The sequence below is a fragment of the Pseudoliparis swirei genome, chromosome 15 (assembly GCF_029220125.1).
Source record: "Pseudoliparis swirei isolate HS2019 ecotype Mariana Trench chromosome 15, NWPU_hadal_v1, whole genome shotgun sequence".
NCBI classification, from domain to species: Eukaryota; Metazoa; Chordata; class Actinopteri; order Perciformes; family Liparidae; genus Pseudoliparis; species Pseudoliparis swirei.
In genome coordinates, this window is record NC_079402.1 from 6,001,544 (window position 1) to 6,018,492 (window position 16,949).

The 16,949-nt window shown below is 40.0% G+C and overlaps 2 protein-coding genes across 6 annotated transcripts in view; both read right to left on the reverse strand.

Annotated features, from left to right (window-relative positions):
• Positions 1–2,476, reverse strand: part of LOC130204894 (5'-AMP-activated protein kinase subunit beta-1-like) — a 29,519-nt gene extending 27,043 nt beyond the window's left edge. For both annotated transcript variants that reach the window (XM_056431882.1, XM_056431881.1), the window contains exons 1-3: positions 2,396–2,476; positions 315–473; positions 69–238 (exon numbers count right to left, since the gene is read on the reverse strand). In XM_056431882.1, coding sequence (XP_056287857.1) covers positions 69–238; positions 315–440 — 296 coding nt within the window. In that variant the 5' untranslated portion in view covers positions 441–473; positions 2,396–2,476. The remainder of the gene's footprint in view (positions 1–68; positions 239–314; positions 474–2,395) is intronic.
• Positions 2,477–8,069: 5,593 nt separating this feature from the next.
• The window catches only part of phf24 (PHD finger protein 24), a 47,183-nt gene continuing 38,303 nt past the window's right edge, over positions 8,070–16,949 (reverse strand). For 2 of the 4 annotated variants that reach the window (XM_056433317.1, XM_056433316.1), the window contains 3 exons: positions 13,613–13,645; positions 11,576–11,653; positions 8,070–9,535 (listed from right to left, as the gene is read on the reverse strand). In XM_056433317.1, coding sequence (XP_056289292.1) covers positions 9,439–9,535; positions 11,576–11,653; positions 13,613–13,645 — 208 coding nt within the window. In that variant the 3' untranslated portion in view covers positions 8,070–9,438. The remainder of the gene's footprint in view (positions 9,536–11,575; positions 11,654–13,612; positions 13,646–16,949) is intronic. The other 2 variants (XM_056433319.1, XM_056433318.1) reach the window with 2 other exon arrangements.

Below are 16,949 nucleotides of genomic sequence, written 5' to 3' on the forward strand. Positions count from 1 at the left end.
AAAATTTGCTCTGGAATATTTACATTGAAAAATTAATGTAACACTGAAAAAGAAACTCTACCGCTCACCTTCGTATGAGAGGAATCTTGTTGACCCAGTTGTTGAAGGATCCGGAGAGGTAGACCTCCTTGCCATCCCCGGTCCAGCGAAAGACCGTTGGTCGGTCCAGAGTCGGCCCTTTGTCGTCTACGTCCAAGTCCTGCTGCCACGCAAGGAACTCCTCTTTCTCCGAGGGAGCCTAAAACAACCGCCATTATTTCCCCCGGGTGCAAAAATCGACGCGACCCCATCTCCGAGGCACCGGCGCAACTTACCTTCATGTCCTCGCCGTGAAAGATGTCCGCATCCTCGGGGCTGTCCATCAGGATTTTGGGCCCGCCTCCCTCCTTGCTCCCTCGGCTGTCCCTCCGCTGAGCCCTCTCGCTGCTCGTGTTCCCCATGGCTGCGTCTTCTTGGCGGCTGGTACAAGGTCACTGTGAGGTCAGAAAGAAACAATGTGTAAAGCCGGCCAGCAGTTTAGAATTAATCATTAACAGTTGCTCCCCGGGCGCTTCACTGCAGCCCACTGCTCCATTTAACTTAAGGATGGGTTAAATGCAGAGAATACATTTCATATATGTATATAACTATATGTAATATGATAAAAAAGTATTTTTCTTTCTTTCTCTTTCTATCTGGTGACAAAAGTTGCTTTTTAAGACCGTGTCGCTCAATTTTATTTAATTACACCCAAGGTGTTTCACGACAGTATACCATTTACTTACCGAGACCAGAAACCTCATTGAGGTTAGAAAATCCATCACAACCAACACCAACTGGCTGTCATCTTTTGTTTTACCCATTTGTTTTTCCTTATCTATGACATCGCTTCGAGATAGTACAAATGCAGTGCCGGTTGAATAAACAATGGCATCATAACCTTGAGAAAAATAAATAAATAGCGGGGCCGGAAGGCATTTATAGCAATGGATCACCTATTTACAGGATGCTTTGAGTCGAGATGAAAACAACTGATTGCATTAATGTGTTTTGTGTTTTTCCATCTTGAGAAACACACCAAAAAGAGAGACTGATTATTTCTGGTCGGTCTATGGTCAAAACAAAAAGTATCAACAATTGACTGCGAGATCTTATTTTTTAATAACTTGGGTAGTTATAAGTAGTGCAACAGATCACACTCACAGTTGTGCACGCATCACGGAACAGAGTCACAAATCAGAGCTGCACAAAAGAAAATGTGAGCAAAATGTAACTTTTAGAGATCCCTGATCTTTTATTTTTGCCGCTGATACCATTTGAAGATCTATATTGGCAGATACAGATCCCTTCATTGAGCTGGTCTACATGGCTCCAGGCTGTATTGCCTTCTAAATGTTATCCTTTTACTTTGTTATAGTCATTTATAGTGTGTTTTCACAAAATTCAAATGATTAGGAAATACAATGTTTTACTTTTATTGATTAAAACAAACCTTGTCATTAGTAGTTCCCATATTTAATATCTGCTTCGACATAGTGTAAAGAGGTCTATAATTAATCTCTAATAAATATATATATATATATATAAATTGCTGTGAAAACATCTCCTTCAAACAAGTGGATTTATTAAAGTTTCTCACCAACACTACATGTTACGAGACTCCACGTAAACACGTCGTGATACCGTTTGAATGTACCTTCGCTTCAGTCATTTTTTACCGGACGGCACCTGAACGCATCATGATGTAGCTGAACGGATCCTTTATCTGTGGTCCCGTTAGCCACTTTACCGACTCTCCTCCGGTCTATTTCAACAGACTGCTCGTCAACAACGTACAACTTGATTTCACACTGATGGTGAAGGCCAAATGTCTAATTAATCAGCGGTTCACATGCGCGCCGATCCGTGAAGGGGGCGGAGACCTGCTCGATAACGTTCCGTTACACCACCAGCGTTAGCTATCAGATATCTAGTGGTGTAACGGATCGTTGCCATCTAGCTACCAGCTACCAGTAGAAGTCGATATTCCTGAGTGTTGCTCTGCTCGCATTAGGTGATGATGATGGGAGTTTAAGTTATTTGCCGACTTTGCATCAAATTGACATTAACCACGAAACGTGACGTTATAGCTCGTGTTCTTAAACGTCACGAGCCAGACAATTAGTTAGCTCCATTACGAGCTTAAATATTTTAGAATTAAGAGTAAGAACCGTCCGTATTTAAGCTACTGCACGGCGGGGGCGACGTTTGATATTTCACCTTGCAGCTTGCCTCTCGGTGTGCTGCGTACCACCCGAACCGCTGCTACCCTGCTCGTTAACCTACATGGACGCGACTGAGATTCCACCAGTGAATGCACCGACTGCATATACGCAGACATGCGTGTTGCTTTTTTAAATTCATTTCTTAATTTTACCTGACGTCTGCTGTCGTCGGTGTCCGTGTTAGCTCATCTGACCTGTTCATGAAGGCAAACAAAACAAAACATTTGGTCACGCTCAACAAACCCGCCCCCCTCATCAATTCGCGCACGCGCAGTAGAGCAGACATTTATCAGGAGTACACTTGATTTAAAAACGTCCGAATTATCGCACAATAACGCACACTACGCACACACAGAGAGAGAAATTAATATATTATTTATTCAACAATACATATCTGTGTCAGTGTTTAGTATTTTGTTTTCATGATAATATGGTAAAGGCCGTAGCCCTGTGCTGTAATTGTATGTTTTCAACACTAGAGGGAAGAGTGAGCCCAGCGACAATGTAAACTGTCTGCAGTGGGCAGATTAAAGGGTGAGCCAATTACTTTCTAATGTAGGTTACAGAAAAATTAATATGTTTTGGTAGGAACAGGAAGGGAGGTCAGTTAACTTTGCTTTTGGTTTTCATGAAACTTTTGGGGATAATAACAATTTAGCATAGACACTAAGTTTGTCTCTGTTCCATAATGTCTTATATTTTCAAAATGAATAAATAAAGTTTTTATTCAGTAATTTTATTCAGTATTCATCTGTAAAAACGGATTCACTTTCAGGGAATTGTATAAAATACACCCAATATAAACAGTGTATCATCTTAATTAATCAGGTGACCTGTGCAACACTTTCTAAACAATTGGGAATAAGAACGGAACAAAAATAAATCAAACAGCCAGGCCTGAAAGCCAGACGGCTGTGGTGGCATATCTGGCACCATGACAGCTGAGGAGGCCGAGTGGGCTCCAAGGAAGAAGTTGGCCATGGCTGCTGGTTTGGAGGTGGGCTGTGATGTCTTCGCTTTCGAACGGAGGTGGATCTAAAACTGCATCGGCGAGATGGTGTGTGGCATGTTGTACATTGTATTTATCAATCTGTTGTTATGTGTTGAAAATCAGTATTTCCATTATTATTATTATACATTTTAGGAACATTTCCTTCTTCCTATACCAACGCCTTGATTGTCTGCTAAATCCCAAACTGGGAGAGCTCGTTAGACCAAAAGAACTTCCAATGAACTCCGCAGATGTGAGAGATGGGCTGACATTTCGCCACGGCTCCATCCCGGCGCCGCTTCCACAGCGACGTCGTTGTTTACCACCACTCATCCCTGCTGGGTGAAGCCATGGCACAGCAGCAGCAGGCACGGGCCCTCCGCCACGCTCTGTAGGACAAGCCAGATAACCTTTTATACTGAGGGGCCGTGTTCGTGTATGTGTGTGTGTCTGTGTGTGTCTGTGTGTGTGGGGGTGACTCACAAACTCACACTAGTTGCCTTGGCACTCTCTCGCAATCACTAAATAAAATCACTGAAAATGTAAGACATTATGGAACAGAAAAAAATATGTCTAGGCTTTATAGGATAAATAGTTATTATCCCCAAAAGTTTCATGAAAATCAATAGCAATGGTCTCTGACTTTCCTTCCTCTTACCAAAATATAACACATCAAACATTGTGGTTTCATAACTTTAAAAAGGATTGGTCAATATTTTCATATGTGGGCACTGCTGTTAATTGCGCATTTCTTTTGCAATATTTTTCGAGGCGGATGAATACACGTACAGTGCTCTCCTGAGTATTTTTAGAACAGCAAAGCTATGTTTGACTGTTGTAAGAACTCTTGGGACCAATTGGTTATGGTTTTAGGCTCATGATGAGAAAAAAAAAATACTGAATATTGTCAGCCTCACCCTTCATATAAAATCCTGAACACATGGCTTATACGTCTGTGAGTTTCACACTTTTTGCCTGAAAGCTTGATCGGTCAATATTTTCTTTGGTCTTCTAGAAGTTTAAATGAACTGGAACAATTTTTTTTTGAATGGATGGTTCCATTGACTCCATCCAAATGAGTCATATGCACCAGTGCAGCTGAATGACCCGTCTGTGTAAAACAATATGAAGAACAGTGTGCAGGCTCTTTTGATGCAATCAATACCCATTAGGTTAAAGTGGTCCAAGGTTATATTTCACTCGTTTATCAAAGACAGAGTCGTCTTTAAACCTTGTCAAAACATGTGCAAGCAAGTATAAAATGATTTTCAATTTGCATTGTAAAAATCGTTCAGAAATATCTGTACTCAAAACTAGAATGTGTACTCAGTGCAGTGCAGATTTCTGAGATATGTTCCTTATATTTGTAACATTTTATGAACATGAAACTGATCATTTCTTTCGATTATCATTGCTATATGTGCTGCTGTCTTCATAGCTTAAAACGTGGCCTTAAATCAAACCAGGAAGTATACTTTATTTCAACCTTGTAAAGTGTGTCAGGCGGACTTTCTTTTCATATTTTGTTTTTGGAGACTTACAGTAGTGACTTGATCCTCAGTTAAATATCCCAAATGGCCTGAAGGCTGCATCACAGCTGGGCTTTTAAACAATCTTTCTCATTAGCTGGTAATTTGTGAGGCTACTTGGGTAGGACAACCTCGGAGCTCAAGTTCCCCATTTGACCAAGCATTTAATGCAGCAATTAGCCTGGTCAAGAACGCCATGATTGAATCTGCTATGAAACAATTACATAAGATCCTCATCTCAATGATTTCCCTCCCACACACACTCTCTCACATTCTTTGTGTCCTTTGTGTCATCTCTCTCTCCAGATTTGTCTCTGTGTCTGTCTCTCTAGTTCTACTGTGTGTGTGTGTGTGTGTGTGTGTTGTTCTCTCTTCCATTCTTACTGTGCGACCTTCGCTTTAACATTTACGGAGAGATGCTTCTGACATTTTTTTTCTTTTACTGACGGATGAAAAAAGTGAGACATTAATCTTGGAGGCAGAATAACCTTTTATAACCCTTTTGCCTGGCTACTAACACAGTTAGGATAAACAGGAAGGCCATCCAGGGACTCCAAAATATGAGAACCAGTAACAACGAGAAAGGCAATGTCCTCTGTTGCTCTCCTGAAGGTTTCTTCCCTTTTCTCCCTGTGAATTTTTTAAAATTCTATTTCTTGGGAGTTTTTCCTGATCCGATGTGAGGTCAAAGGTCAGGGATGTCGTATGTGTACAGATTGTAAAGCCCTCTGAGGATAATTTGTACCTTGTGATATTCGGCTATACAAAATAAACTGAATTAATAAGCCTTTATTGTAGCAGCTAAATTATCCCAAGTCTTCCTGAAGGCTATTAACGTCACAGACAACAGAGTTCCCCTCACACGTCCAAAACTGATGCTAATCGGCTTCATTACAGAGAATGAGTTGCCTATGTATGAAAAAAATGATGTGATTGCCTCATTGGTTGATGCTTCTATTTAGGAGATGCAAATACCCGGGTAACACATTCTCTGTAATGAAGCTCTTTAGCACCAGTTTTGGAAGTCGTGCCAACAAACACTAGTTACACGCATACAAAGCCTTCTCAAATGAAACTTTTCACCTTCACAGAAAGTTTCGGGTTTTTGGAACAAAAGCACTTAGTTCGGATGAGGATGGTTGGCACGACTCGACGAACACCACGTGACACACGAGTGACACACGACTCACTCGACTAAAGACTGACGACAGAATGCAGAACACAAACGGTGGTCTTCTGGGCAAGAGTCCTGTGTTTGCTTCCCACCTTGTGTGGAGTAGTAGTAGAGAGGGGCGACGTATTGTTGGCAACTCGGTACTATACTGGTTCTACAAAAGGTCAAGGGAGCTTTTCTATTTCTGGATTTTGGATCGTCTCAGAAAACAAGCTCTGTGACAACCACAAGTGTAATGATACTTCGGCAAGATAATCTCCATATTTGAAAACACTGCTGTTCTGGCCTTTTAAACACGAATGAGTGTTGTTGTTAGACACGTAAAAAAAAAGGCTACAAAGTTCACGAGAGGGGTGTCTCATTCAAACGTTGACAAAAATGCTGACTCAGCTCCAGGTTCAAGGACTCTGTCGGGGATGCAGGTGTGTTTACATTGTATTTAGTTGAAGGGATGGAATATGATAAGTATCCACACACATAGGCTTAAATACAGGCTGTGAGAAAACAAAGAGAACAGAGGAAACATGTGGAGTAGGTCCTCATTGAGACCTCAGTTGATGGATCCAAACACAGCTTTGGTTAAGTTTCTGTATTCTGTCTTCCCGTTTCTGTCCGGCTCTCCAATGAGAATGTGACCTTTTTGGTGGAATAGGATCCTCTTTCATTTTGTATTGTGGGCAGGTAAAAGCTCCGGTGGCCATGATGCCTCTAAGAGCTGTCCTCTTGATGAAAGCTGGAGCAAACAATCAGCTCCCGACGACCCTCTTGACATTCAATCTCAAACGCACGCCGGCGTACGCTTTGCGATCGTACGGGTAAGCAAGCCGTGTGCCCCCCCCCCCCCCCCCCTGTGTAATGTGTCATTAACACTGGATGAACTAAGTGTTTTTCTGCTCCCAGCCACTTGAGCAGAGGACAATCAGGTTGAGGTGGCTGATAAACGATGATGCAGCGCCGAGGCTCACCAGAAGAGACACTTATTGGCGATGGCGTGCAGAGGGCGTGTTGGTGGACGGAAGCCGCTCTGTATTCTGTTCGGCTGTGGATACCTCTGCATCTCTTGCCAGATGGCAGCGGGGTGAACAGGCTGTGTGGATTGGGAGAGGCACCGGCTTGAAGCGTCCTTTGGGCTCATAGATGGGTACCAACGGCGTCCTGGGCGACTTTAAAGATGTTGCCCTCCTAAGAAGTTAAGCCCTTTGCTGAGCCTTTTTCTTTCTTTCTTTTTTTTAGTGGATGTGTGTGATGCAAAAACGTTCTAAAAATATTGTGTCATATTTGGAAATGAATTGAAATTGATGGCATTAAACAAAAGCAAACTTCTCTTTTCCTTGCGACTGAAATGGAGCCCGATGGCTGTCGTTGTTAACAGCTCTGACTTTTTTTTCTTTTTCAGCTTTTCAGTCTTAACTATGACGTCAACAATCGGCGCACAAAGGGATGGCTTTAGCAAATAATCAGTTGTCGTTGTTCTTCTATTTTTAAACATTTGTATCTATCAGCGTGATGCTGGTCGTGTCAATATGCTGTCAGGGGAACACTAAAGGTGTGTCTGACTTGTTCCGTTTTTAACATTTGCCAAAACAGTCGTATAGCAAAGTTGGACTTACAATACAATTTCATATTAGAGAACATCCATTCTTAATTTGGTAATAAAGAGAATAACAAGAAAGAGAAAAACGCAGAATAGCTTTGGTTTCCATATTATTATTATAATGATAAGCATAAGCGGACATAGCCAATTCCCCTATAAAAGCAATAAAATCAGGAATACAAACTAAATACAACATTTTTTTCTCTTTATATTTTAATATGTGCATTAAAAAAATGTGGGACAATACTGGGCAGAACTATTTTCACAATTCCTTCTAAATTAAGTCCAAATTAATGATTCCATATGCATAGTAATTAGCTATTGAATTAAACAGCAATGTGATTATTTTAAATGTAAGTGTAATATATTCACATGTATTGTTTGTGAACAAATCTCTTAACATTGTGCTATCCTTGGCTTGTTTCCTTCTTTTTCTGGTTGGCATTGGAGTTGAACAAATATAGAAAAGAAACCAAGCCAAGATTCTCAAGTAGAATATATATTATGCATTTGTGACACATCCCTCAGACGATCCCGATTCATTTCATAACCATACTTTATTGACAAAGAGGACATAGACCCATCATTACATGGCATAAACAATACATGGAGTTCTACTGGTTACAACACGTTTCCAGTGATTCAACTGGCAGTTTTCATGTGCATTTTTAAATAATTGTACCACCTGTAACATTATAGAATCCTCACCACGTTTTTTCCCATTTACATGTTTTTTTGTTTTTTTAACAGTTGTTTTAACAAAGGACAAACACTTGCGCCAGATTTCCCGAAGTCTCTCATCATTCTTCCTGACAGTGATCATGTCACACAGCAGCCCATCCGCATCCTAAGGACGACACAAGAGGAGGGCGGATGTCTCCACCTTGACCTTAATGCAGCTCTGAGCGCAACGGGAAAGAAAAAAACAAACTTTATGGCAGTATATGCAGGTCTTTTACCCGGGTTAGCTTTCGTTAAAGTTCACGTCCCTTTTTTTTCTTCTTTTTTTTTTTACAGCTAGTACTTCGGAAGAACAACTCTTGGCTAGGGATAAACAGAGGACACATTGGAGGATACAGGAATAAATACAGCATTATTTTTGATGCATTATAATAATAAGAATTCATACCGGCGTGAATAGCAGTTCCTAATATAATATCAGCTTTTCATTCCCGCTTTGGTATACGTTCTGAGAATGGCAGCTGCGGGGGAGGGGGAGGAGGGGCTGGGGGTTGGTTAATCTCCATCCCCCCCCGGAAGTCGATCCACTTGTGAAACACGACGGACGGTGAATTTGCGCGTGCCTCTGGTGCAGTGTGAATAACACAGATCCATTACAGTAGCAGGGAACTATTATTAGGGCACGGCGAGGCCCGAAAGAAACGAGTGCGTGAAACAGAAACAACCCGTCACGCTGAACGTACCCGCATGGAGAGGTGTGTTATGCAGCTTGAGGGGCCGAACAGTGTGTGGCACATGGTCATTTAATGGAGCGCGAGCATCATGGTAGCTTTGATTTGGACGCGCGATCGCTACACTCAATGAATCCGCCTGCTACAGCAGTCGTGGGGGGGGGGGGGTGTTCTCTTGCCCGTCTTTTTTCATCTAACATTTGTCGGAAGTATGTCGTCGGAGTCGTTTCGTGGGCCCGTGGCGGCTGCAGTGGCGTGCGTCGGCTTCGGCGTCGTCAATCAGCGGGGGTTTGCGTTGTCGGGTGTCGCGGGTTGTCGGGGGAAACGCAGAGGAAGGAGAGGTTCCATCGAGGCCTTGATCCGCCGCCTCTCGGTTCATCCAGTTCGCTCAGTTGACACAAACGTGTCTTCCTCCATCTTGTCGACTCTAGGGTACAACCTCTCTCTAGCTCTTTTTATCTTTCTCTCTCTCTTTATCTTCTCTCTCTCTCTGGATTATAGAGGCACACGGATGTGCATGGCAGAACTATTGGGCCGTGCAGCCAATAGGTAGATGGCACTCTCCTTTAAAAAGTCTGCCCAGGTCACTGGCCTGTTGGATGAAGAGAGTTTTTAGTCATTTAAAACAACAGCACAACAACAATAGAGAAAGGGCGGTTTAGTTTAACTTACAGTAAAAAGACCAAAGATAAATCATGAATTGAATCTACTGCCTGCAGCCATTGCCTGATATATCTTCCTTCTATGTGCCATTGAAGCTCCATATTACCCCAGAACTATTAAAAACATATCAATGACTACATTTACATGGACACCCATATTCCACTTTTATTCAGAATATATGACAATATTATTCAAATTTGATATGGCTCATGTAAACATCATATTCCGTTTGGATATTCGGAATTATTATTCTGGTTTTAGGAGCCTTTTCTGGACATTTATACAGCATATTTGGAATATGCTCCTCTTTCACTCTTTCCTGTGTAGGACATGCTCTGTGCGTTAAACACAAACCAGCTAGCCAATCGTTTGTAAAGCTGGAGTAGAGATGTATGCCCAAAGGAAAAGCCCACATTTGTGGTCGGAAAGATAAACACATCTATTTTAAACATCATAAAGGACTTGGATAATGCATAAGTATTGTTACGCGCCGACCTTTTCAAGATGGTGGTTGAAGAAATGAAAGAGGGAGGCTGAGTCTGTCACGCTAATTGGAATAAGCACAGCTGCATGTAAGCAGGAATATTAGTGGAATTATTTATTTTCATTAACCATGGAAACAGCTTATGAGGAATATTGTCTTTTTTCAAAATAAGGGCTTAAACTTAAAATATTTAGTTTATACGAATATTTAGTATACACGAGCCACACTTGCACTCGGCGAGGTGTTCCCTCATAACAATAAACGTGCCCTGAAGCTTATTTGAAGTAAATCCTTCAAAATAATCAAAATAGTGCACCAAATATGTATTTATCCGCTGGTAGAATTTCCCCCATAAAAACGCATTATTTATCAAGATTTGCTGAAAACTACACGGCCCAGCTAGTTCATTTCTTTTATGGAAAATATCATTGACCCTTTATTTAAATATGTATATTTTCATAGAAGTTAATGGTCCATTCAACGTGGTCTGCAAGTTAGTAAGAGACAAACTTACAGATCGCTGGTTTTGTCTCTTCATGGAGTTTTTGACATTCAGAAAAATATAGAATAACACCTGCCATTTTCTGGCCACAATTAATCATTCTGACCTTTATTATTGTCTCTTAAGTTTCGCTCATGATAACTGTACTAAACATGTGCAGGTGTTACCCCACACAGAATACACCACTTGACAATACAATATAGTGAACGTGCAGTAAAACAATATTTGGTAATATCACAGTTAAGCCTGTGATCTCCTGTAATTGGCCTCATGCTGTTTTAATTATTAATACCTCTGTCTGCATGTTTTGCTAATTGGTACTCAACTAAATATGACTCTCTCGTGTAGCTCTCTTGTTGATTGTGGTTCCCTGTAGTCGCTGCCTCGTGCTGGTGAATTAACTGTGATTATTGCAAAGTGTTGTTATGTGGTATGAGGAAAAAATTTAAAAGCCAAGATATGCCAAAAAGGACTCTACATCTGAGGTTCCAGGCAAAGCCTGAAGCCGGAAGGGCGCTACTTTTTAATCTAATTTGCATTTGATTTATTACCTCGAGTACTTCAGTAAACATTGGGAACATGAATTAATGGTCCCAATGGTTGCTTTCAAGTCTTCTTCAACTCAGCATGATTACAGCATTCATAACATACATGTTCATCCCATTTGGAATATAATAAATAATACGAGTATGCTCTAAACTAAAGGCTTTAAAACTTGAAACCATTTTTTTGTGAAGGTTTATTTTTGTCACCTGAAAATGTCTTGTTCTGCTTTTGATTGTATTTAGCTCCACCCTCTGGTTCCAAAAAACCAAGATGGCGACGATCGCAACGCCCAACTCGAGGCTTCAAAACCATCGTCAACAACCCAACGAGTAAACTCATATTGTCATATTGTTACGTATTTCTTCCAGTTGTATTTTCTGAATCACACACACACACACACACACTCATGAATCCACTTCAAATACAAGAGGACCAACCTGCTGTCGTCAGTCTTGCTCCTACCACTGCCGGAGCTGGCGGGACTGCTCTCGCACATGGGGCCCACGTGACTGATGCTGCACCACAGGACAGAAAAGTACCCGTGAGAAAGAAGGCTACAAGAACAGTGAAGAGACAATACTTTTCCTTGCTCTGAAAATAACGGAAGAACAAGGGAATTCATGTTTTTGGAAGGAAAATGTGCAACATGCGAAGTGAAGACCGATTGGAATTTAAGTGGAATTACAAGGACATTTTCTGTTTCACATCCATAGTTCCTACATTCAAATAAACTTATTTTGATTGGGTATCGGTGAGCCCATAGAGGTAGTCAGTCACTTGAAAGGCCTTGTAAAGTGCCGTGATGTGTGTGAAGGATTCAAGTTTGAAGTTTCAAGGATTTTACATTCCGAGTTCTTTTGCCCATGAGATTGTGTAGAACTGGGTATGTGTTGAAAACAGAGTCATCAGATGGCATAGAAATCAACAAAATTCGGTCCAGTTTTTGAACAGAAGGCAAGAAGTCTCGTCTGGACTCGGCCGCCGTCAGCTGCTCCAACAGTAATCTTCAACTTTGTAGAAATTGGAAAGCAAAAGTCTCAAATCTCTGCTTAAAAAAAAAACTAACTTAATTCCCAAAAATGTCCATCAAAACCTCATGTTTAGATCGCATTCTGTGCTGCTTGCCGACTAAGACTGGAGCATGGAGCCACCAGTGTAGAGGCGCTGATGCAGGTTATCTCTTCCTCATCTTGTAGCGCAAAGCTCTTTTACGTTTACTGGCCAAAATTCCATTCTGACAGTATGTGTTTCTGATTTCATTCAGTATTCAGTTGGCATAGATTGCATTAAAACTGGCAGGAATTATCCCGCTAGTTTTAATGCAATTACGCCAATAAATTTGTCTATCAAAGTCCTTAAAAATGCTAATATGGTAAAGTTACTGTTTTCAGTCTCAATAGTGTTGAAACTCATACATATTTGAATCAGCAATTCATCCTTTTGCAATAATCTATGAAGTATATAAAAATAATAGATAAAACCACTTCAGTTTTTCAAAGGTCATAGGCTAGTGGCTTGTTTGTCCACGAAGTGTGAAACTCCAAGAGAATCATATATATCTTTGTATTTATTACATTTTGTTTTAACACGTTAGTAAAGCAATGTTTAAGTCGCAATGTTGGCAAAATCATAAAAGAATAAACCCACTCTCATTCACACAGGGAGGCCGACATATTATTAATTAAACCCTGGTAATGGACGATACCCAATGCCAAGGTATCGCGATCGCAACAGAAAAAAGTCAGATTGGTGTAACATAAGTAAATAATGGTGAAAACATCTTTACCCAAGGTCAATTCATTAGCTGTTATTTCTCTTAGCCAATGGTTAGATAAAAAGTGCACAGCAAATCAAACTACAAACAAAACAAAAAATAATTCAGACACAACGGCACTTTCCTAATTTCAAACCGACACGGATGTCTTCCACAACTTCACGAGTCATGAGTTTTATATCTTTCAGAGTCTTATAGACTCTCTTCTGATGGATGGCTTCTTGAAAACCCAGTTTTCAGACTCCTGTGATTTTTATTTGCTTTCTAATGAGCACGAATGAAGTTGCATCTTCAGTGCACTCCTTTGGTCCACAGTGTCCTCTTATGTTGATAAGTGAGGCTTTTGAAGCGAGGCTCCACCGATGAGAACAAAAGTCTTTCTTTTGATCCCTATAATTAAAGGCCAGCCTGAATTGTAACCAAGCCTTGGTATAACAAGACCTAATCACATGAACGGCTTAAACTCCATTCAAGGAGGTGTCCGTCTTTGATTGCTGAATATAGTCTCGTAATCTCAGATACTGTTTGGATTCCTTTTTCTTCTTCTTCTTCTTCTTTTTTTTAAGAGCGAAGGGTAATCTTCAGAATTAAATCAGAATGGTGGGGGCTGTCGGTGAATACGTGAGCATTGCAGGGGTGCTCAAGGGTGTTGAAGTGAGGGGAAAACGAGACAAGCCATGCAGTGCTGAGTCACACTCACCCACAATTCATAGGAGAGCAGAGTCCCATGAGTCTGTGGGGGAATGCCACATGTTGAATAGGTGAGAGGGATGGAAATGGTACAGCAGAGGAGATTTGACAGCACAAAAAGGTTAGAAGCAGTAACAAGCACACGCGCGCACACACAGACGCACACACACAGAATACATACAAATGTGACCTCATCAGAGTCCATCAGAGCCTTTTTTCCTCGTATAACTACTCTGATGAGGTCTGTCTATGAGTATAGAAGCTCATAGACATTATAAAAGCAGATTTTTATATATATATATATATATATATATATATAAAGCTAATAAAAGCTGAATTTATATATATATACCTGTATATATATATATATATACAGGACTGTCTCAGAAAATTAGAATATTGTGATAAAGTTCTTTATTTTCTGTAATGCAATTAAAAAAAAAAAAAATCATTCTTCTTTCATTTACAAATCAACTGAAATATTGCAAGCCTTTTATTCTTTTAATATTGCTGATTATGGTTTACAGCTTAAGAAAACTCTAAAATCCTATCTCATAAAATTTTAATATTTCCTCAGACCAAGTAAAAAGATTTATAACAGCTGAGTGTTTGTCAAGGCTCAGGAAACCCTTGCAGGTGTTTCGAGTTAATTAGACAATTCAAGTGATTTGTTTAATACCCTACTAGTATACTTTTTCATGATATTCTAATATTTAGAGATAGGATATTTGAGTTTTCTTAAGCTGTAAGCCATAATCAGCAATAAATCAGAATAAAGGCATTACAGAAAATAAAGAACTTCATCACAATATTCTAATTTTCTGAGACAGTCCTGTATATAAAATCAGCTTTTATCAGCTTCTATACATATAATTATAGGAACAAATTATATATCTACATGTCACAGCAATATATATATATATATATATATTTTCACAGCATTTTATTTATATATATATGTGTATATACAGTATATGAATATATATGTGTATATATATATATAAATAAAACGCTGTGAAAAATATATATATATATATATATATTGCTGTGAACCGCTATGAACTAAAATATTTGTCATATTAGTTGCAGGGTTTGTTAAATTGTTGTGTCCAGACCTCGTGGCCATATTGATCTCAGCCAGAAAAACGTATCTGTACTGAAAGAGGCTTCAAAATAGCATAATTTAAGTGAGTTCCAGGCGACAAAAAAAGCAAAAGCAACCAGCTGTATTAATCTAAAACATGCCAATTTATGAAAAGCATAAAATTCCGTCTTGCTCAGCATCAAACCGACGGGCACTTTGTGCCTGCTAATGACACGAGTGGCAGCCCAGGAGACACAATTGAATGAAACACATAAGTTTCGCGCTTTTAATATGATCATGGAAACTATCTAAATTTACTTTTTAAATTGTTCCCCCCACTTTTAATCTTCACGTGACTTATAATTAAAAAATGTTCTTCTTCTATTTCTCTGTCAGCGTTGTGCGTTGATTGCATTCTGCACTGGACAACGTGCCAGCCGAAGACCTTCCAATCTTTCCGTTTCTTTCGTGTTTGAAAGGTGCAGAGGACAAAGAAGGAGCATTACGTGTCTCGTTAGAGTGCAGAGCGAGAGGGAGGGCGACGAGTCCACTTTTGTGCTGCATTAACTTGGGGAAATTTTATTCAAGGCAGATATTCAAAGGGTCGTCGCTGTTGGGTTTTGATTGTGCACACACGCCCGAGGTCACGCTTGAATTATATATAAATGTGGCCAGTGCAAAGTTCAGAATTCATGTACCATCTATCCTGAAAGTATCATGTGGGGTGTTTTTTCCCCATTCTATTGTTGATGTAGAGATACTATCCTCCCTTTTGATATCTTGGAAGAAAAGCCCGATGGGTTGCATTTGATGTAACCAGCAAATGGCTGTTTTCAATTTAATTAGCTAACATGAGTTTTCTGCTTTGCACACATGGACTGCAGAGACAGCTGTAGCAATAGAGCCCCGCAGACCGTGTGTCATTTAAAGTTCCTGATCAATGTAGACGTTGACGAGATTTACAATACAATGGTCTACCGTTTTGAAGCTTCATTGACGGACAGTACAGCTCACGCCCCTTCATGGGAAGTCTGAGCACATACAATAGTTAATTGGTTCAGGTTTGGATTTGTGGCCTTTCTCCATAAAGAGAATGTGTCAGTGTCGATGAACACAATAAACGTTATGCTGACGCAGTCAAATTCCATTTTAGCAATACGGTAATTGAACTTTTATTTGGGCAACTTTGAGAACACAACATTGACGTGTCATCAACCAATCAATCAAGTTGCTGACAGTTGCTTATTTACACATCCAGTAGTTAGAGAGCATTACGATTACATTTGGGTCGTGTTTGTGTCCGAGTGAATTTATGTCCAACATTCGCTCACTTGTAGCTCTGTTTTTGGAATCTACCAACACCTGACGAAAATATCTGGTTCTCCAGCTGGTAAATGCTTAATTATGATGACCGGCTGGTTACGGTAGCAGTGAAACCGAATCAAGACAGTAATGTAGCAGCCAGACAACCAAATAATGAGGTACAATTAAATATTAAGCCCTTTGAAGCCATGGGGATCTTCAGTGATAATTCTGTCGGTTCATTGCAAAGAGCAAACCCTTGTCACGTTATTATTTTTACATAGTTTTATAACAGAACATGATTGATTATAGCTGCTTAAATGGCAACAGATATACAAAATAACCTAATTAACTATGAATTTATCTTATTATGTATATTAGTGGTAGTAGTTTCTTAAAACATATTAATAGTAATGTAAATGCAGATAGTGCAACATGGGATACAAATGCAGCTCTAAGAAAGCAGCTCTAAGAAATTCATAAAAGATTGGAGTTATGCACATCAAATCGTAATTATATATACATATATATGTATATGTATATATATATATATATAGATAGATAAATTGTGAAAACATTATTAATATTTAATTATAAACTCTGAGTTCAAGCCCAGGTTTTACCACTCAACTGATAGAAATTTTTTTCTCTTGTCCATCTCAGATGCTGAAGTCACAAAAGACTGATTTTCTCATTTGATAGACTGGGTATTGGTAAAGATGTGTGTGACCTGCAAAGCAATGGAAATGTTATTGGGGATTACGTGGACCGGAGTGAGAATACGTAAGAAAGAACTCGGGTTCCTATCTTGCTTCCAGTCTTCTTCCTGAGTGTCTCTCCTGCCCAGGCGGCCAAGCCTGTTTCCCCTCTGCCAGCTGCAGTTGGCATTCTGATGAGATCCTCACTACTCCAAAAAGTCCTGCTATAGACTTGAACACGGATGCGGGCCTTTTATCTCAGT